This window comes from Scyliorhinus torazame, chromosome 18 (genome assembly GCF_047496885.1).
Source record: "Scyliorhinus torazame isolate Kashiwa2021f chromosome 18, sScyTor2.1, whole genome shotgun sequence".
NCBI classification, from domain to species: Eukaryota; Metazoa; Chordata; class Chondrichthyes; order Carcharhiniformes; family Scyliorhinidae; genus Scyliorhinus; species Scyliorhinus torazame.
The window spans coordinates 19,294,989-19,317,871 of NC_092724.1; the positions used below are offsets into that span (position 1 = coordinate 19,294,989).

Sequence of the window (22,883 nt, forward strand, 5' to 3'; positions counted from 1 at the left end):
CAGACAGTGTTATGCTATCATTCAAGTCGATACAAGTCAGTCAGCGAACTCAGGAAAAACAAAGTGCTCTGAGCGCTTAACGGAATGACAACACAGAATTCAATCAGGTGTTTACAGCAAACACGAATGTCTAACCGGAACAAGTTGCTTTTATATAGAGCCTATAACATAGTAAAACATCCAAAGGCACTTTACAGAATCTTTATCAAACACTGAGCCACAAGGGGATATTAGACCGGTGGCCCAAAAGCTCGGTCAAAGAGGTAGGCTTAAAGTTAATCAGAGAAGCAAAGAGGTCTAGGGAGGAAATTCCAGAGCTTAGGGCCAAGACAACTGAAGGCAAGGAAACTGTGGGTGCAGTGATTAAAATTGGGAATGCAGAAGACACCAGAATTGGAGCAGTGCTGAGATTTGAGGATTGTACCACTGGGGAAGATTAGAGATAATTACCCAAATTGGCAGGGGGTGACTAGTGGTGTGCCACAGGGATCTGTGTTGGGGTCTCAATTATTCATTAATGACTTGGATGATGGTATAGAAAGTCATATATGCAAATGTGTGGATGATTATAAGTTAGGTGGCATTGGAGACAGCCTAGATGACAGCACAAAATTTGCAAGCATATATTGACAGACTAGGTGAATAGGCAAAATTGTGGCATATGGAATTCAATGTAAGCAAGTGTGAGGTTATCCATTTTGGACCAAAAAAGGAGAGGGCAGAGTGCTTTCTAAATGGAAAGATGTTAAGTGCAGTGAATGTCCAAAGGGACTTGGGGTTCAGGTGGATAGGTGCTTAAAAGGAACAAGTGCAGAAAAAAGGCTAATGGAATGTTAGCCTTTATATCTAGAGGATTGGAATATAAAGACACGGGGGTTATGCTGCAGCTATACAAAACCCTAGTTAGACCCCACTTGGGAGTACTGTGAGCAGTTCTGGGCACCACACCGTAGGAAGGATATTTCGATTTTGGAGGGAGTGCAATGTAGGTTTACGAAAATGATACCTGGATTACAGGGGTTGAGTTACAAAGAGACAGTTCTCAAATTAGACCTGTTTTCATGAGAACCTAGAAGGCTATGGGGTGATCTGATCGAAATATTCAAGATATTAACAGGGAAACACAGGGTAGATAAAGATACCTTATTTCCACTGGTTGGAGATTCTAAACAAGGGGGTATAATCTAAAAATGAGGGCCAGACCATTCAGGAGATATGTTAGGAAGAACTTCTTCACTCAAAGGGTGGTAGAGGTTTGGAACTCTCTCCCACAAACAACAGTTGAAGCTAGATCAGGTTTTAATTTTAAATCTGAGATAGATTTTTGTTAAGCCAAATATTAAGGGATATGAGCCAAAGGCAGGTATATGGAGTTAGGCCATAGATCAGGCATGATCTCATTGAATGGCAGGAAAGGCTCGAGGGGCCAAATGGCCTCCTGTTCCTATGATTGGAGGAAAAATAAATTGGCCAGATACCTCACTGTTTTTTTTAAAAATGCATTTTATTACAAACATGTATCAAAACAGGTTACAGCGAATAAACACCCCAGGAAACATACTTCCCGGGAAACATGCTTCCCAACAATCAACTATTCAGTCTGGACAGATTTTTCTCTTTTTCAACCCCCCCTCCCCCGCGACGAACAGCCCCTCAAAACACGGTCACAAACATCCCCACCTTTCCTCAAACCCCCGAAGAGCCCCTTAACTCATACTTTATCTTCTCCAATCGCAGGAAGTCGTACAGGTCATCCAACCAAGCCGCTACCCCCGGTAGCGATGCCGGCCGCCACTTCAGCAAAATTCGCCACCGTGCAATCACGGAGGCAAAGGCCAAGACATCGGCTTTCCTCCTCTCCACGAACTCCGGCTTCTCTGAAACCCCAAATATAGCCACCAAAGGGTCCGGTCCACCACCAACTCCACTATCCTGGCTAAGACTGCGAACACTCCCGCCCAGAATCATCCCAATTTTTCACAACCCCAAAACATGAGTGCATGATTCGCTGGCCCCCGCTCATACCTCACACATCTGCTACCTCCTGAAAGAACCCACGCATTCTCGCCCGAGTCATATGCACCCTGTGCACCACCTTAAACTGTATCAGGCTCAACCTTGCATGGAGGAGGCCCCATTTACCCGATGCAGTGCCTCACTCCATACTTCCCAATTGATCTCCCCTTCCAACTGCGCTTCCCAATTCTCCTGGATCTTAGATACCTCACTGTTAACCAGCAACCCATTCTGTACATGCACACAGCTACCCACATCCACATGGCAAGGGCAGTATCAAGTTGGAGGGGGGGTGTTGGCAGTAGTGTCAGTATTCAGTAAAAGAACAAAAACTCATATTTCATGCAAGTTCAAGTTAGCAAGCTTGCCTTTCTGTCCAAGACATCTTTGTCAATCTCCACCTATCGCTGGCCCAACTGCAGCCCCACTGCTCCACGCCCCGCCAACAGGACAAATCTGACCCCATTTCCAGTTCTCTTCAGCTTTGACAAAGAGTCATCCAGACTCAAAATGTTAGCTCTCTTTCTCTCTCCACAGATGCTGTCAGACCCACTGAGATTGTCCAGTATTTTCTGTTATCCTTTCAGATTCCAGCATCCACAGTAATTTGGTTTTATCAAGTTAGCAAGAAATGGCAGCCTTTTAAAAAAATATATTTAGAGTACCAAATTCTTTTTTTTTTTCCAATTAAGGGGCAATTTAGCATGGCCAATCCACCTACCCTGCACATCTTTGGGTTGTGGGGGCAAAACCCACACAAACACGGGAGACTATGCAAACTCCACATGGACAGTGACCCAGAACCGTGACCGAAACTGGAACCTCGGTGCAGTGAGGCATTAGTGCTAACCACTGTGCCACTAGGAATGGCAGCCTTTAACCATACGAGTCACAACAATATTCCCAATGAATATGAATGCAAACTTCACCCTTTCCCCTAGCTGGAAAGAAACAGAGAATCAGGGTAGTGATGCAAGCACAACACAATTTATGGATTGACTTGACCTAGTCTGCATGGATGAGTGGCACAATGGACGTGGAGATTAAGTAAGCAATTTTATGTATCATTTTTCTAAACAAGTGTTGTCCAAAATTGGCCCCGTGTGGCATATTGGGCGTTCAGATCTGGCATATCTGAGTAGTGTTAGGAAAATAAAGGTAACTTTAAGGGATTTATATTTGAATTGGTAGGCATTAGAAACAAGGTATAGATTAAAGGGCAGCACAGTGGCGCAGTAGTTAGCACTGCTGCCACAGTACTAACTAGCACTGCTGTCACAGAGACCCACGTAGACACAGGGTGAATGTGTAAACTTCACACGGACAGCAGGATTGAATCCAAGTCCTCGGTGCCGTCAAGTGGCAATGCTAACCACTGTGCCACCCTTATAAAAGGGGAAGTAAAGGATCAATGTTTTAATCCAATATTTTCATGTTTAATAAATATTGTTTTCTGACGTGGCACGGTGGCGCAGTGGTTAGCACTGCTGCCTCACGGCACCGACAACCCGGGGTCGATCCCGACCCCAGGTCACTAACCATGGTGGAGTTTGCACATTCTTCACACGTCTGCGTGGGTCTCATCCCCACAACTCAAAGACGTGCAGGGCTGGGAACAGCAGCAAGTAGCACCCCTCTTGATTCCATAAAGCTTGTCCACCACCTAGAAGGCACGAGTTAGGAGTATCATGGAATACTTCCACTTGCCTGAATGTGTGCACTTCCAACAACACAAGAGGTTCGACACCTGCAACCTCGATCACCTAGAAGAACAAGGGCAGCAGATGCATGGGAACATCACCTACAAGTTGCCCTCCAGTCCATCATCCTGACGTGAAACTATATTACCTTTCCTTCGCTATCGCTAGGGTCAAGTTCCTAGAACTCCCTCCCTAACAGCACGGTGGGTGTACCTACACCACATGGACTTCAGCTGTTCAAGGAAGCATTGCCTTCTCAAAGGGAGTTCGGGAAGGGCAACAAATGCTGGTCTAGCCAGGGTCACCCAATTTCCATGAAAAAGTAATGAAATGTTTAAATATAATCATAGAATTTACAGTGCAGAAGGAGGCCATTCGGCCCATCGAGTCTGCACCGGCTCTTGGAAAGAGCACCCTACCCAAAGTCAACACCTCCACCCTATCCCCATAACCTAGTAACCCCCACCCAACACTAAGGACAATTTTGGACACTTAGGGCAATTTATCATGGCCAATCCACCTAACCTGCACATCTTTAGACTGTGGGAGGAAACCGGGAGCACCCGGAGGAAACCCACGCACACACGGGGAGGACGTGCAGACTCCGCACAGACAGTGACCCAAGCCAGAATCGAACCTGGGACCCTGGAGCTGTGAAGCAATTGTGCTATCCACAAGGCTACCATGCTGCCCCAAATATACATGAAGTATATTTACCTGGATTATGTTATTGTGTGCAAGGTGTTTTCCACTAAAATTACGGGCAGCACGGTAGCATTGTGGATAGCACAATTGCTTCACAGCTCCAGGGTCCCAGGTTCGATTCTGGCTTGGGTCACTGTCTGTGCGGAGTCTGCACATCCTCCCAGTGTGCGCGTGGGTTTCCTCCGGGTGCTCCGGTTTCCTCCCACAGTCCAAAGATGTGCAGGTTAGGTGGATTGGCCATGATAAATTGCCCTTAGTGTCCAAAATTGCCCTTAGTGTTGGGTGTGGTTACTGGGTTATGGGGATAGGGTGGAGGTGTTGACCTTGGGTAGGGTGCTCTTTCCAAGAGCCGGTGCAGACTCGATGGGCTGAATGGCCTCCTTCTGCAATGTAAATTCTATGATTCTATGAAAATTACTGCATATGGTTAAAACCAGCTATGGCGCTACATCACATGGCTAGTCATGCATTAAAATAAATATATAGGGGCGGCATGGTGGCGCAGTGCTTAGCACTGCTGCCTATGGCGCTGAGGAGCTGGGTTCGATCCCAGTCCCGGGTCACTATCTGTGTGGAGTGTGCATATTTTCCCTGTGTCCGCGTGGGTCTCATCCCCACAACCCAAAGATGTGCAGGTTTGGTGGGTTGGCCTTGCTAAATTGCTCTTTAACTGGAAAAAAAATAAACTGGGTACCCTAGATTGATTTTTAAAAAGTATATAGAGTAGGATTTAACATTTTTGCAAACATGCAAAATTACGAAATGAATACATCGCAGTAAGCAAAGAGAAAAACAGCTTAACATCCGAGAATACAGAGGGGAACAGCAGAACATTATCACTGGCTGATACAATCAGACATAGCTAGATGCTTCTATAAGCACACCGGAGACCAAGGGAGTAATAGGATGAAGCCATGAAACATGGGAAAATGGTGCACGACATACCTAACTACCTTCCTTTGATGTTCAATGACATTGCCATCGCTGAATTCTCCCATCAACACTCTGGAGGGTGACGGTCACCATTGACCAGAAATGAATGAGATCAGCCACACAGTGGCTAGAAGACTACAACAGCAGCTCAGAGGCTGGGGATTCTGTGGTGAGGGATTCACCTCTCCATTCATCAAAGGCATTTGAACCGTTACAAGATACCAATCAGGAATACACTCCATTTGTCTGAATTAGTGCAACTCAAAAGGTTCAACACCACAAAAGTCAGGGCAGGCCGTTTAATCAGTGCACCACCCATCACTTTAAATATTCACCACCGACACACAGTGGCAGCAGTGTGTACCATCTGCAAGGTATACTTCAGCAGCTCTTGAAAGGTTCTTTCAATGGTACTTTCCAACCAGCGATCTCCACCACTTAGGAGAAAAAGGGCAACTGGTGCAAGGGAATGCCAGGATCTGGAAGCTGACGTCCAAGACACACATCATCCTTACTTCGAACTATATTGCCACTCCTTCACGAACACTGGATCAAAAACCCAGAACTCCTTTCCTAATAGCAGTGGGTGTACCTACACCACATCAACTGCAACTGTTTAAGAATGCAGTTCACCACCATCTATTCATGGGCAATTAGAGGTGGGCAATAAATGCTGGCTTTGCCAGCAATACGTATATCGCATGTTTGAATAATACAGTATGGAAGCAGGGCTAACACGAGATTTGACATAATGCATCATTTTTAAATTGAGACATAACAAAGTTCAAGGAGTGGAACAGCTTCAGTGATGAGCTAAACTGGAGACATCCACTTTCACTTGCATGCAAACCAAGAGACATGCCCTCAATGCTGATATGCACAAGTGTTTCACCAGTAGGAGTCATTTAAAAAAAATTGGAGCAGTTCTGCTCTCACAACCCCTTACGGACTGATGAATGAAAAATGAAATGAAAATCGCTTATTGTCACAAGTAGACTTCAAATGAAGTTACTGTGAAAAGCCCCTAGTCTCCACATTCCGGCGCCTGTTCGGGGAGGCTGTTACGGTAATCGAACCGTGCTGCTGGCCTGCCTGGGTCTGCTTTCAAAGCCAGTGATTTAGCCCAGTGTGCTAAACAGCCCCTTTTGATGGCCTCTTTTGTCTGTAAATTGGAGGTTAGTTGCATATTCATAGCATGGCCTTGTTATTCTGTGTAAACGGGAGTGAGTAACCAAAGTCCAGATAGCCATGTTGAGTTCAAGTCTGGACACATCTGGACAGAATCATCTTCGAGGGGCTGGGCGGAGCTCAGTGGCAGCAGAAGGATTTGGAGAATGATCCGGAGAGGCCATGAAAAAACGGCCACAGAGACAGGCTTTCGGACAGGGTCTAAAAGAGCCTCACTACCAGGAAGATGCTCTGTAATGCAAGTATAATTTCTGCCTGCCTGTGTAAGTGGAATTGATATCTATGTTCATTTTACATGCTGTTCAATGGGAAATCGTGTTTCAGGCTTAAGAGATACATGTAAGCTGTTGTTGGAATGTTCGAAGTTTAAAAGTTTAAATATTCTTCTTTTGTTATAATAAAGTTTTGTAGGGCAGCACGGTGGCGCAGTGTTTAGCACTGGGGCTACGGCGCTGAGGACCCGGGTTCGAATCCCGGCCCTGGGTCACTGTCCGTGTGGAGTTTGCACATTCTCCCCGTGTCTGCGTGGGTTTCACCCCCACAACCCAAAAGATGTGTAGGTTAGGTGGATTGGCCACGCTAAATTGCCCCTTAATTGGAAAAAATAATAATTGGATACTCTAAATTTAAAAAAAAAAGTTTTGTTTGTAAAAATAACCAGCCCTATTTCTCATGCAATCCTTCTTGGAACATAATCGGTCTTTCTGCATAGTCTTAAATTTAAAAAAAATTTTTTTTTAATGTTGCGGTTCTGGTCTAGTAGCTTAGCCACTGTTGGGATCTGGTCTGGTGTCTATAACACAATGCAACTGCAAGCCCATTAGGGATTGCTCAGCATGGCAGCCAAGAGACCAGTTTGGCTGAGATAAATGATTATTTTTTAAATACATCTTAGTCAACAGGTTTTGTTAGGTTATAAAACAGCGTCCTTTCACAAACCAATGATTGGAAATTGCACCATTTCATATCTCCAGAGGCATTAACACTACTTGTAGTATACTTTCCTCCAACATTATGCAACCCATCTTAATCCTTAGTCTTGGTCCTGAATGCTGTGTATAATGTAGGAGGCCTAGCCACTGGTATAGCTTCACCTGTTGATGCTTCCTTGTGAGGAGAGTTCCCATACTTGGCACAGCAGCATGTGGCTGTTAAATGAGCAATGGCACTGCACTTAACATGTGGTACTGGGAACCATAGGACCTAACACATGGAACCATGCTGCTGCACACTAATGGCAGTGTGTTTAGTGGCAGATTTCCTAAGCATGCGGGTGCAAAGGCAAACAAATCAAAAGGTGTGTTGGAGAAATTAGCTTGGGAGTGTGCAGTAACAATAACTAGATGTCATAAACCACAAGAACCAAACTCAGCGAGGTGCTGCACCCTTGTCAAGATCCAAAACAATTCAGCTGTCACTAATGCAGTTAACCTTGCTAGACACAAAGATCAAATACATTCACTCACCTGGCAAGTCTTGTAGAGCCATTTCCACGGGCAAAGGGCCTTGGTTTCCAGAGTAGCGACTGGCCCCCCCTAGTTTGAAAGAGAAAAATCTCGTATTAGCCCTGCTTCCATACTTTAGCCCTTTGACAGCTGGTCAATACAAGCAGATTACAGATATAACAGGACCTCAACCAGAGGCCAAATTTTAGCACTTCCAACTCACTGTAGACTAAAAGTCATACTGAGGATCTTGCTAATCCAGACTGTGACTTCCACACTCTGAAAACGCAGATGCTTGTCTGAAGTTTTAAAATGCTTGAAGAGTTCTGTAAACGGTCTTTCAGCAGCAATTTACCGAAATAGCTATCCACTCATTTGGTCACATGTCCTTGCAGGAAAGCTTGATGTGTTTTAGTCCAATAGACAATGTTTTAAAATACAAGAACTTTTAACTGACAATAATCTAAGTCTACGTTTTGGAACACTGTACTGAAAAATAGAAGTGGAGCCTCCAACACTAACCATTTACTCAAAGGAGAAAACTCTTTCTCCCCCCCCCCCCCAACCATAAGAACGTTCGGGAAATGGTGATTTTCCCACCCCTCCCTTGCAATGACCTCATGTTTTTTGATATTAAAGTCTATTCTCTAATGCAGAAGCAATACTCCATAAAAATATTTGGTTAGGAGTGGCCTGAAATCTTGCGGTCTGATTTAATGGTCTTGTACTTCATAGGAAAATTGAAAATATGGGCCTATGGGCATTGGGAAAAGGCTGGAGGAGGTTAGGAATGGGGAAAGAGGTGTCTTTTGATCATCCTCAGTAATTCATCATGGATAACCATGATTGCTTCAGGAATTTCAGATAACTTTGCAACTATTCTTCACCTGCAAATTGGTCACAGGTTCTGCTTCCCTCAGGAGTCTGCTGGCAGTCATCGTCAGGGCATTGCACATGGGAGTCTTCTAGTATTTTCACCCATTTCTACAAAACTACCCCCTCTATTTCGTTCCCCCAAACATAATGTAATCTTTATTTACAAGGATGGGAATCTCAGCTGATAAGAAGTGAATTTTTTGGTCTTCCCATGAGGAATCACACTCCAAGTTGATGTGATGCACCCATTCTTATTTTCATGCTGATACTGATCTACTCTTGTCGGACCATCAGTTGAGGCTGCACTGCAAACAGTGTTCAGTCACAAGGCTGCTTCCAAACAATTACTGTTTTTGTGGACACTGTTAGAGGCAGTGCAACATTAAAGTATGACGTATCCAAAGTATCGCAAGTGATTTTGATAACAAAACTTTTTTTCTCCAACCCCCTCTTTTCAAGGCAACTGGCAGTGGGTGTGCCTACAATACCTTCCCATTCTTTGTGTGAAACTCCAGAGTGGAAGGTGCTCAGCAGGCCTGCTCATTCTTGGGCCTGCAGCAGAGTCCTGGAAAGGCCCCAGACTTTGTTCGCTAATCAATTAAGTAACTTGAGCTAGGGAAATGACTGGGCATCACAATAGGTACAGCAGTGGTCATGTTAGACCCAGAATGAGTTCAAGTCCCATAGTTATTCCACATCAAGATGTCAGATTACCCCAAAAGCCCAACTAGTGTATTCCTGTCCGTCAAGTGCAGGAAAAGCTTATATATCAGAAGCAAAATACTGCGGATGCTATCTGCAAAATGTTGGTAACTATGGAGAGAGAAAAACCGGAGTTAATGTTCTTCAGCTCCAAAGAATCATATTGGACTTGAAACATTAACTGTCTCTCTCTCAAAAGCTTTACCATTACCCAGTCCAGCCCAAACCTAATTCCATAATCCTACCACTTAATTGGAAAGTGCAATTACTGAGGCAGGAATACCTTCTTTTAAAAAAAAATGTGTCTTCATGTTCCTCAGTTGAGGATGGAAGTAGCCAGTGATCCAGCAGGGAGTTTTGTGCGCTTCACTCAGCTCTAATGCACCCCATGAGTGAGCAGGTCTGCTAAGCTCCTTCCACTCTGGAGTTACAAAGAATAGGAAAGGCACTGTAGGCACACCCACTGTATGAATTGTCTTTCAACACCAGGTTAAAGTCCACCAGGTTTGTTTTGAATCACTAGCTTTCGGAGCACAGCTCCTTCCTCAAGTGACCTGGTGTTGTAAGGCTTCTTACTGTGCTCACCCCAGTCCAACGCTGGCATCTCCACATCATGAATTGTCTTGGAAGAGGAGATTGGAGAAAATAAAAAGCTAGGTTGAGATACTTGGCTACAAAACCTTCCAATGGAGATGTGGATTAAAATAATTAGAAAGCTACCCGTAGTGTTACATGTTCCATCTGATCAGTTTAAAAGATAGCTCTAAATTTAAACTGAACGAGACTGGTGGACAGATTAGGCTTTCAAAACACGTTGGTAATAAAGTGGGTATTTAGCACTGGAAGACGTGTTAATTAGCCCAAACTTTCTACAGAGCCAAATCCACTCTTCCCGAACAACTTGATTTATTCAAATGATCTCCTAGAGTAGAGGCATTGAGTAACAAGGCATTTATAGAAGGCATATAAGATAGGAAACATCATGAGAGAAACTGGTGATGGAGTTAGGAGAGTGAAATCAAAAAGGGTAGATTTTGGGAATGCTTTTAAAGATAGCGAGCAAGGCTACAAGGCAGCAAAATGTAGGGAGTTTGAGAGTTAGGCTGAGATAACTGAAGGCTCTAACATTGATGTGTAGATTGCAGGAAGATGGAATGTACAGGAAGACAGAGTCAAAAGCAATGGGATGATTGTCAGTCTAGATGGGTTGCAGAGATCGGGTTGGGGGGCTGGGCAAGTGTAAAATAAGGGGGGATTTGGAATTTGACATTTGAGGAAAAGGGAATCTGCAGGAGGTAGTGAGAATAGGGGCAACGCCAAGAAGGGCAGTGACATCTTATTCATTGCAGGGATGAGAAAGAAATTGCAAATGCAGAAATTAAGCAAAACATTGGTAATAAGCAGATTAACGTTACTCTGCTAGGTCAGTGCTGTTTATCATACATGATCAACTGACACTGATGAATGTCGGTTGGATCACCTATACTTATTGAATAGCGCAGCAGGCTCGAGGGGTTGAATGGCCAACTCCTGTTCCTATTTCTTATGGTCTTATTAGACTTAAATAGAGCAGTATCTGAGCAGGTGGGAAAAATGGATTATTTTCTGACAAATGGTCCTGCAAGTAGTAACACATCCTTTCTGTTTCAATTGCTAAGAGTTTTAACCAAAGTGTAATTTCAAACACTCACCACATGATCCTGAATGAAGTCTCATCCCGTACAAGCTACGGATGGTTCAGAGATTAGAAAATTAGATTTTTGTAAGATGTATGTACATAGCGGCACAATGGCACAGTGGTTAGCACTGCTGCCTCAACAGTGCCAGGGACCCGGGTTCAATTCCAGTCTTGGGTCACTGTCTGTGTGGAGTATGCACGTTCTCCACGAGTCTACATGGGTCTCCTCCGGGTGCTCACACGGTTTCCAGCCACAGTCCAAAGATGTGCAGGTTAGATGGATTGGCCATGCTAAATTGCCCCTTAGTGACTAAAAGGTAATGTGGGGTTACTGGAATAGGGTGGAGGCATGGACATGGTCAGGTGCTCTTTCAGAGGGTTGGTGTAGACTCGATGGGCCGAATGGCTACCACTTGCACTGTCGTGATTCTATGGTCCAGCCACATTTCACTTTTTAAATTGTGGAAGAAAATCATAGATCACGGGCATAACCAGGTTCAATACCTGGACTGTGCTGATTTAATCAATTATGTACAGGACAATGAGTAAGCTGGCACAATTGATCAGGGAGAATAAAAACAGGCAGTCTTATTGATTGGGACTATTTGCATAGCCAGAAGTCAACAGATTGAGGGAAATTGGGTGTAAGGAAAGATTGAGGTAAAGATTTTGAAAGAAATTTTGCACTGACTGAGGAACCTAGAACAAAATAACAAATTTAAATTCAGAGCTAGGCCTTTCTAGCAAAAGGTGGTAAAAGTGTGGAATGCTCCCCCCCAACAAATATCCAGATCACAGAATCTGTACAGTGCAAAATTAGGCCATTTGGTCCATCGAGTCTGCAGCGACCCTCTGAAAGAGCACCCAGGCCTAATCCTCACCCTATCCCGAGAACTTCACCTAACAGTTGGACACGAGGGGCAATTTAACATAACCAATCCACCTAACCTCCGCATCTTTGGACTGTGGGAGGAAACCCATACAGACACAGGGAGAATGCGCAAACTCCACACAGACAGCCTTATCTCAATTAATAATTTTAAATCTGAGATGGATATATTTTTGTCAGGCAAGGATATAAAGTATGAGCAAAGGCAGGTAGAGATGGAGCACGGATACAGATCAACCACGATTTAACTGAATGGCAAAACAGTTTGAGGGCCTCCTCTTGTGCTTACGTTCCCACAGTAGAATCAGCGGATACAAGCACTTGGCGATTGTCTTTTGGAGGAAATTAAATCACGTGGTTGAGGGCAAATATCTTGATCCTTTCAGGGTAAATTTAAGGAGCATCTTGGCGAAACACAATCCGATTGTTAGCAAATAGCAGATACCACTTACCAGTGGCAGAAGGGTCAGTAACCAGATTTGAAGTGACTAGCTAAAGAACTGAAATGGACTGCCTGAAAGGGAGCGGAAGCAAATTCAATGGTAACACTTAAAAGAGAATCGGAAAATACTTGAGATTTTTAAAATAAAGGGCCAGGGGGAAAGATCAGGAAAAGTGGGATTAATTAGCTAGCTCCAATTGGATAGCTCTAATTGATCTACCAAAGAGCCAGCTCAGGCACAATGGGCTAAATGATCATCTGTTGTGCTGTAAAATTCTGCGAAATTATGAGACACAATAATCGTAATGGCTTAAAGCCAGACAAGATGGACCTTTGTCATTTTATTGGAGAATAAATTTGTTGTGTTGCTGAGGCTCAGACTGCCCATAGTGACCAGCAGATGACACTCGGCCAGCCATTTAGGCGAGATACCAGAGGGCAGCTGTACCTGTTGGATGTAGACCAGTATTAGTCAGCAGTTCCAGAAGGGAAGATCTCAAATCTTCATGGCAGAACAAAATGCTATCATTTATCAATGCAAAAAATGTCACACTTTTCATCGTCAGCTACAATTCAAATGAAACAAATGGGGCACCAAAATTTACTTTAAAGAATTTTCTTTGAAGTAATTGCATACTTATTCTTACCACAAATTATCAGGAACTGCCCAAGAACACCTCAGCATTTTACTGAGTCAAGAAGGTTTTTCTTAGCTCCAGCAACTCTAAGATAAAGCATTTGCTGCTCCCATCTTGATCACCGACCCATAATGGAAACAAATGATCCAAGTGAAATAGAAATCACCCAAGAGGGAAGTTGATGCAGAGAATGGGAGAGTGGGATTCAGTATAGTTTTCCAGATAGGCTCTTCAGCATTCCAAAATGAAACTGAAACCTGTTGCAATGTATTTTAACACATTTGCTTCTGACTGTACAGATAAAAGGAACTGGACCTTATTCTATTGCACCTTTCTTTTCCCCTGCGAACAGGACTCCAAACAGTACTAAATATTTCTTATTCATCATTTTGTAAATAAAACACACCAGAATTAAGCAATTTACAAGCAAACTACAAATGTTGTATACAGCCACAATTTTCAGACCACATCCAAAAGAATGCCCTAAGATTACAAGCTTCATTAATTTAGTCTGTCTAACTATGGCGAAGAGGTTAACTGACTAAGCTTCTGACAAAGTAAACAAAATGGCTGCACTTAACCTTTTGAGGGCCACAGTAGCTTTTCTCGCGATATTTTAAAAACAAGTTTTGTGCCTCTCTCAATTTTAAAAGTACTTGATATTTTGCAATTCCTGAAATTTTATTTTATTTTCTTGCTTTCATTCTATTTCAATACTGCAACTTGCAGAAGTTAAAGCACGTTCCAAAATTAATGGTAAATTTTGCTTCCTTTTCCCTTATCAGAAAACACAATTTTGGACATGGGTGCTGTGAATTTCAACAGCATCAAAATTAAAGTCTTTCACCAATTGCAGCTGTAGTTCCTTTTTTACCAATTGCAGCTGTAGTTCCTGTCCAACAATGACCTCCTCAGTGTCTCTCACTTGCAGCGTATACAATGGAAATGTAGACAACTGCCTGTGTCTACTCAACTTGAAGCTGATGGAACCCTGCAGTAGGTGCCACAGTCCCAGGGAAGTCCAACATTTGAATGCATCACTCACATTTGTAATGGACTCTGTCATCTCTAAGCCAGGCTACAAAGAAGGCTCTTCCAGTTGCAATACCTCAAACCTTTTTTGGGGGGGCAAGATGAAGCGGAGGTCGGGAGCAGGGAGAGAAAGATAACTGCCAGACCCTCACCTCCATCGGTTTATTCCTCAGCCTAAACGTAGGCATACATTGGGGGATTGGCAGGAGAGATAAAGAGAATCACTATCTCCATTGTGCCCAAACTCTAGCAGTAATAACCAGCTGAGTACCTCAAGAGACACAGTGACGCTGCTATCATTCTTGGGCTAAACTCTTGCACCATTTTTAACTGTTAAACCTAAAATTGTTATATTAATAATATATAGGAGCAGAATTGGATCAATTGGCCCAACAAGTCTGCTCCGCCATTCTATCATGGCCGATCATCCCCATTCTCCTGTCTTCTCCCCATAACCCCTGACAGCCTCATTAATCAAGAAATATCCTTATTAATCAAGAACAGCAGATTTGTGCTTGAGGTGCCGTTACCTGCAGGGCTACAGACCAAGAGCTGGAAGGTGGAATTAGGCAGAATAGTTATTTCTTAGAACATAACTAGGAGGAGTAGGCAATTGAGCCTCTAGAGTCTGCTCCACCATTCAATATGATCGTGGCTGATCTCCTCATGGACTCAATTCCACCGTCCTGCCCGTTCTCCATAACCCTTAAATCCATAGCTAATTAAAAATTTGTCTAACTCCTCATTAAATTTACTCACCGTCTTGAGTAGCCATCGCACTCTGGGGTAGCGAATTCCACAGATTCACCACCCTTTGGGGAAATTGTTTCTCATCACCCCTGTTTTAAATTTGCTACTCCTTATCCTGAGACTATGACCTCTCGTTCTAGAATGCCCCACAAGAGGAAGCATCCATCTGTTCCACGTCTACTTTTTCCATACCTTTTATCATTTATATGTTATAAAAGTTCTGAATTATGTTGCAAAGACCCATAACTTCTACAGTGGAATTAGGTCACCCTACTGAGCGAAATAAAACCTGCAACATTATAAAACCACTGAATTTTTTGATCAATTTAATGTTGCAGAAATTGCAGGTTAGAAATTTAACTTGGGTGATGGCATACCGTTGGTATCAAATCAGCTACCCGTCATACTCTGTCTGATATTCAATGCCAGTGACTCCAATGAATCTGATTACCTGAGGCTGCACATAATGGACAGCTGATCTGATACTGCCTGACTTAGAATCATGGAATCCCTACAGTGCAGGAAGCCATTCGGTCCATCAAGTCTGCACCGACCCTGTGAAAGAGCACCCTACCTAGACAAAACTTATCGACCTTATCCCCGCAAACCCACCTAGGGGCAATTTAGCATATCCAATCCACCTAACCTGGATATCTTTGGACTGTGGGAGAAAACTGGAGCACCCGGAGAAAACCCACACAGACACAGGGAGAACGTGCAAACTTCAGAAAGACAGCCACCCAAGGTCTGAATCGATCCCGGGTTTCTGGTGCTGTGAGGCAGCAGTGCTAACCACTGTGCCACCCTGCCGTCCTCCTTGTGGCATTGCCTCAAGACAAATTTCTGCCCCCGTAACCATTAAAAGAAAATATTTACTCTCCACTTGCTTGTTGGCAACAAGCACATGGAAGGTAACTTAAGTCAAAACTCTTTCACTTTCACATCTACCTCTGAGCAAAAAGAGAAGATTCAGCCCATTAAATTAGTGCTGGTGCTGGCAATTGACTACTCTGATCTCAATTCCCTTGTACTTTTGTCTTGAATATTGTTGCTTTACAAAATGATGCGACAGCTTCTGCCTCAATAGCCATTTATGTTAGGCTATTAGAATAAGGAGTGCTCAGCATCCCTTTCATTCTTGGCTATGCCCTGAGCCAATTCTCCACCCTTCAGTAAATGTCTCACTGTTAAATTCTCAAAGCTTTTAGCAATTTTGAAAACGTAAATCACTTTTTCTAAGCTGTAACATTTTCATTTGTTCTTCACAACCCTTTCATTCCTGCCATGATGCTGATGAATCTTCAATAGTGTCATTCCAGGGGCCGTATCTTTCTTACCCAGCAGTAAATAGTGAAAAACAGTTATAAACTTGCATGTTTTCTGTCTTCTAAATTGTGAATTTAGCCCCTTAACCTTTTCTGCCATTGAATTCGATCATGGCTTATCTATCTCAAGACTCCATCTACCCATCTTATTTCCATTACTTTTAATACTCTAGCCTAACAAAAAATTATTAATTTCAGTTTTGATATCTTAAAACTGATTTAACCTCAAGAGTTTTGGGGGTGGGGAATGACAGTGTGACTCTGTGTGAATAAGCGTTGCTGATATTCAGCAAGTGAATAAGACATCACCCTGAACAGCCTGACTCTAATTATTGGGTTATGCCCCCTTATTCTGGACTCCCCTCAGAAGAACAAATAGTTTATATCAACCCTATCAACTCCTTTGATCATCTTAAACACCCCATAATCTTCAATATTCAAGGGAATACAAGGATAGCTTATGCGACCAGCCTTGGTGCGAGGCAAACACGACAATTATCTTCAAGAAATGGCATTGGACAACAGTTATTTAGAATCAAAGCTAACTGTGGGAGAAAAGTGGAAAACAGCGAGCACACTGCTACGGGGAGAATTATTCCAGTTACACTGCGGAAAATTAAGCAGATGGGAGTTAGAGGCTCAAGACCAGATCATTTGCCCATGCCCACAGCCAGAGGTGAATGGCTGTCATAGGAAAGTCGAAAGGAAATGAAGATAAAAATGCCTTAAAAGAACCAATAAAGCTCAAATCACTTCATAATAACTAACTGCAGACAGTTTGTCTTGGAGCTACGTCAACAAGCTTCCAGATTGGCAGTCTCTTTTAGCTTTTTCACATAACAGATAATACAAGTAATAGTTTTACTTTCTTCATCTTATAGAAGTGAGAGCCAAAGACAACCATACTATGATTTAACGCCAACAAATCATGGGGCATGCCATATAGACCAGGAAGAGCTACAGGTTTGATCCTCACTGTATGGAGTAAACTGATCTCTATCAGAGCAGTGGAGCATTAATAAAGGCCTCAGTCTCTTTAGGATTTCCCCCCAGAGTGGAAGAGGGAAGAAGGATGCAGAGGAGAAAGGATGAGAAAACAGCTAGTAATTCTGATCTTCAGAAAGTGCACAAGTTTAAACAGTCAAACAGTTTAAACTAATTATCTTAGCTGAGGCATGCAGAAAAGTGACTAGAGCAACTTGCAAGAGGCTGTCGGGCACATGAATGGGATATATGTTGGTGCATATCAGCAAGCCTCGGGAGGAAAAGGAGAGAAACCCGGGAGTTGGGGGGAGGGGAAAGGTGCGTGGGCGAAATTGGGAATTGGGACAATGAAGGCATTAATAGCAACAAAGGAGCTGTGATTGTCATCAATAAACCCTTTTTGAAAAAGATATACAATGGTTCACAGAAAGAAACACTGCCAATTACACTGACTCCTGGAACAGCACCCAGTCTCAATAAACCAGAGCATGTGTGACAGATTGGGTGAGGCAGAGACTCTTATTTTGACACTGACAAGGTCTGGCTGCCAGTCGGGTTAAGTGTTACAACTGGGGCTCGGGGGGGGGAGAAAGAGGTGAAAAAGTCTAACACACAAACTCCTCGCCCCTTAAACCTCTCCCAGACTCTCTCCAAAACCTTCCAGAACCTACAAAGGGCGAGTGCTGGAGCATTTTCTTTTCGAAGACTCTGCAATGGGCTTTCCCGCACCACGAACTCCCCAGTGGCAAAAGCTGGAGAGGGAAGAGAAAGGGAGGCAGGGAGAGGGGGAAAGGGGGCGTTTCCTTTAAATCACACTATAAGTCACTAAATGTAACAAACCGCACCTACCGGCGGCCCAGTGTGGCGTTCTGGCCAGGTTTGGAGACGCTCCCCCACCCCTCACCCCAGCCCAGCCGGTCCCCACTCTCTCTCTTCCCCCCCCTACCCGGGCTGGGGCTGCGGTCACCGCGCGGGAGGGAGTCCCCGGTACTCGAGGTGGACCGCCGCACAATGCGCACGCGCGGGTTGCCCCCTCCTCCCACCCCCAACCAGTTCTCTTAAAGGGCCAGGCCGCACCACAGGGAGAAGAAAAGTGCACAGCAACAACTTCAGACTGGCACAGAAACTGCCCAACTCGTGCAAGTTCCACAACGTCCACGTCCCACACTCTTCCCCATCTAGCTTTCCCTAGCTTAAATCTGGCAGCACGTCCCAACTTCTTACCGCTTTTTGTGTGGCACTGAGAATACATCTTGAACATAGAAAAACATCACAAAGCACCTACTTCTCGTGATGAGGTGGGGGCGCGGGGTGGCGATCCAAAAGCTTGGTCGAAATCAGGGTCACAAAAAGGAATGGTGAGAGGGGGAAGTGCTTATTGGAGGGCACGCCAGAGGGATGGAGGAGGAGGGGCAGAAGGTATGCCAGAGAATCTGGTACAACAGTGTGGGGTGCAATGCACAATAAATGGAGTTGGAGGCATAAAGAGTCTGGGGGCGCAAATGTGGTGGCTGGAGGGTGTCACAGAGATAAAGGGCAAGGATACACGAAGGACCTACGATTGAGAACTTTCTAAATTTGATGTGTACAGTGAATCAGGAGACAACGATGGTTAGCAAGGCCAGAATTGACAGATAAGCTGGAAGGGTCTGTTGCAAGGTGGAGAACAGAGGTAAGCAGGCTTTGGATGAGCAAACGGTCATGGGAGGATGGAAGCCAGCTCGGAGAGCATTGGAATAGAGGTAACAGAGGCATTAATAAAGGTTGCCGCAGATGAGCAAAGATGGGGCCAGAGGTGAGTGATGTTATATAGATGAAAATAGACAGGAATGAAAATGGATGGACTGCCCAGAACACCCTCCCTAACAGCACTGTAGGTGTACCTACACCTCAGTGACTGCAATGATTCAAAACAGCAGCTTCTGAAGGGCTACTAGGGATGGGCAACAGGTACTGGCCTAACCAGCGACGCCACATCCCGGAAATTAATTTTAAAAAAGCTTTTGAGATGCAGAGGATGGGTCAGAAATCCTGCTTGGGGATGCTGAGGCTGTGAACAATCTGGTTTAGCCAGAAGTGGTGACCAAGGAGGGGTGCATTCAGTGGCAAGGGTATGAAGTATGTGGTGGCGGGGGAGGTGAAAAGTATGCAACAGTTTTCCAACGGTGGAGAAGGGGTGATGAGAGGTGGAAAAAAAAAAAGATTTTAGCTCCTATTCCTGGCATTCTGTCCTGAAATCCCTTCTGGAATCTGTGCATTACTGGGAGGCCGAAAACATTTATTGTTCAGACAATGAAGAATGAACACTTTAGGGAGGTACTAGGGAACAATCCATGAGAAGCATACACCTTCAGGAGTAAAGTGGCATGGGAAAGAAACTGTGCTGTTTTCCCAGTAAAGCAAAAAGCATATTATCCCTTAGAGAATGACATTAAGCGAAGGATCTTTTGTTCTGCTAATATTTTTCTCTCCTCTGAAAGATCCCTTGGGAGAAGGGCAAAAAAGAAAAACACATGACTAGGCCCAGTGCAAAAGGTAAGTGCAAGCACTAACATGGAGCTGACAGCTGGGACTCAGGCAACTCCACCTTGTCAGATAAGTACAAGGATGTGACGCAGCAGGGCTGGGGGTCGGTGAAAGACAGGTGTTGGTAATGGAAAATCTAAACCCTGGAGCACTTCAAACCAAATTGGTTTAGCCCAGTTAACAAGCCACTTTTAATTTGTCAGGGAAATCGGTAGATTTAATTTTTTCAAATTCCTGTGCTCATCTCAGGGACACAGTGGGCATCTTTTGTGTCAGCTTACAGTGCAGAAGGAGGTCATTCGGCCCACTGAATCTGCATCGACCCACTTAAGCCCTCACTTCCACCCTATCCCCATAACCCCTCCTATCTTTTTGGTCACCAAGGGCAATTTATCATGGCCAATGCACCTTACCTGCAAGTCTTTGGACTGTGGGAGGAAACCGGAGCACCTGGAGGACCATTAAGGCAGGCCATAATGTCTACAAAATTATGAGGGGCATAGACAGAGTGGCTAGTCAGAGGCTTTTCCCCAGGGTAGAGGGGTCAATTACTAGGGGGCATAGGTTTAAGGTGAGAGGGGCAAGGTTTAGAGTAGATGGTGGAAGCAGCGACGGTAGTGACATTTAAGGGGCATCTTGACAAATACATGAATAGGATGGGAATAGAGGGATACGGACCCAGGAAGTGTAGAAGATTGTAGTTTAGTCGGGCAGCATGGTCGGCACGGGCTTGGAGGGCTGAAGGGCCTGTTCCTGGCTGTACATTTCTTTGTTCTTTGTTGAAACCCACGCAGACACGGGGAGAATGTGCAGACTCCGCACAGACAGTGACCCAGTGGGGAATCAAACGTGGGATCCTGGCGTTGTGAAGCCACAGTGCTAGCCACTTGTGCTACCGTGCTGTCCTTTACAGTGCAGAAGGAGGCCACTCGGCCCATTGAGTCAGCAATGACCATGTGAAAGAGCATTCTACCTCGGCCAACTCCCGCACTCTATCCCTATAACCTCATCTAACCTGCACATCCTTGGACTGCGGGAGATTCCAGAGTTTAGGACTGAGGCAGCTGAAGACTTGGCTGCCAATGATTTAGCAATGAAAACTGGGAATGCTCAAGAGGTCAGAAGGTTATTTGGGCAAAGTGGGGAGGCAAGGTCAAGGAGGAATTTGAAAACAAGGATAATAGTCTAAATATTGATGTTTGCCAGAACATAGGTCATAGAATCCCTGCAGTGCAGGAGGCTATTCGGCCCATCAAATCTGCACCAGCCCCTGGTCCGCTAGAGCACCCTACCTGGGCCTAATCCCCCGTCCCATCCCCGCAACCCCACCTAACCAATGGACACTAAGGGACAATTTAGCCTGGCCAATCCATCTAACCTGCACATTTTTGGACTGCGGGAGGTAACCCATGCAGACATGCAGAGGAGAATGTGCAAACTCCACACAGGCAGCCACCCGAGATCAGAATCGAGCCTGTGTCTCTGGAGGTGAGGGGCAGCAGTGCTAATCATTGTGTCATCGTGTCGCCAATACAGGTCAATGAACAACAGAGGTTGATTGGTAAAGGGAGCTCAATGCATCTTAGGATACAGGCATCAAGATTTGATAAGCTGAAGTTTATAGAAGATGAGAGGCCAGTCATGTGTATTAGAATAGTCAAATGTAGAGGTAACAAATGAATGGATGAGTGATTTCGCAGATGAACTTGGGGAGGGGGGCAGAGATAGGCAATATTATGGAAGTGGAAGTAGTCTAAGTAAATATTTAAAAAATGTTGATCCACAGCTTGGTCGTAGGTTATAGGGCATGATTATAGAATCATGATTATCGGGCAACGGCACTTTCATACATAAGGATTGACTTCAAATATTTCCCCCAGACAAAATTTATGATATGGATTACCTATTAATGTTGAATTTGAAAAACAAAGCATATTCAAAATAATGTGAAGGGAAAATTTATCAGTACAAAAATACCAATGAGTTAAATTGTGATGGTGATTCTGTATAGGCTGTAAATAAGCAGCAAATTGTTAGCTTGGCTCAGGAACATTTTTTGTTCATTCCAGAGTAATGAATGTTATTGGCAAGGTCAGAATTTATTGCCAAACTCTAATTACCCTCAAGCCATCTTCTTGAATATAACTGCATGGCTTGCTAAGCCACTTCAAGGGCAGTGAAGAACAGGGTTCTTCAAAGTGCAGATCGCAACCTGCGAGTGGGTCACGGGCAGGTGCCAGCAGGGCTGTGGAGCAATCAGTCACAGCACCAGGGGCTGGTTTAGCACAGGCCTAAATCGCCATCTTTGAAAGCAGATCAAGGCAGGCCAGCAGCACGGTTCAATTCCCGTACCAGCCTCCCCGAACAGGCACCAGAATGTGGTGACTAGGCGCTTTTCACAGTAACTATAAGGGGCTGGTTTAGCACAGGGCTAAATCACTGGCTTTGAAAGCAGACCAAGGCAGACCAGCAGCACGGTTCAATTCCTGTACCAGCCTCCCCGAACAGGCACCGGAATGTGGCGACTAGGGGCTTTTCACAGTAAATTCATTTGAAGCCTACTTGTGACAATAAGCGATTGTCATTTCATTTATTCATTCATTTTTCATTCCCACGGTATTCCCGATCGCGGGAGAAGAGCCCCACAGCCACAATCGGCTTTAAATTAAGAACGGCGGCCACTGCCGTCTTTTAAAATGTAAATAAATGAGGCTGTGTGAGGTCCTCCGACCAGAAGCGGCAGCAGTGAGGTCATGCACCCAGCACACACACTTGGCATCAAGTGTCCTCCAGGTACATGTTTTTGGCACCAAATTACCGAGCGGCATTGCTTCCATTTTCCAGCTTCTGGCAAGCAAGACAAGTGAACTGTGAAGGTGAATGGTTTTCTTAAAAGTAAGAGATGGTCAGAGGCTCAAAAGGCAGTTAACCTATTGGACAGGGTCTTACAACAGAATCTACTGGTGTGCACTGCTCAAGGGAGTCCAGGGTAAGACAGAGCCGTACTAGCTCTGTAGAGCTCTAGACCCTCTGGTTAACAGCCTACAAATAAGA

The 22,883-nt window shown here is 44.5% G+C and overlaps 1 protein-coding gene across 9 annotated transcripts in view; it reads right to left on the bottom strand.

Annotated features, from left to right (window-relative positions):
• Positions 1-22,883, bottom strand: part of gatad2ab (GATA zinc finger domain containing 2Ab) — a 160,072-nt gene that overhangs the window by 83,943 nt on the left and 53,246 nt on the right. For 6 of the 9 annotated variants that reach the window (XM_072482314.1, XM_072482313.1, XM_072482307.1 and 3 more), the window contains one exon: positions 8,009-8,077. The exons of 2 other annotated variants lie outside the window; for them this stretch is intronic. In XM_072482314.1, the coding sequence (XP_072338415.1) occupies positions 8,009-8,030 (22 nt within the window). In that variant the 5' untranslated portion in view covers positions 8,031-8,077. Of the gene's footprint in view, positions 1-8,008; positions 8,078-18,152; positions 18,190-22,883 lie in introns of those variants that run through there. One more of the 9 variants, XM_072482306.1, reaches the window with a different exon arrangement.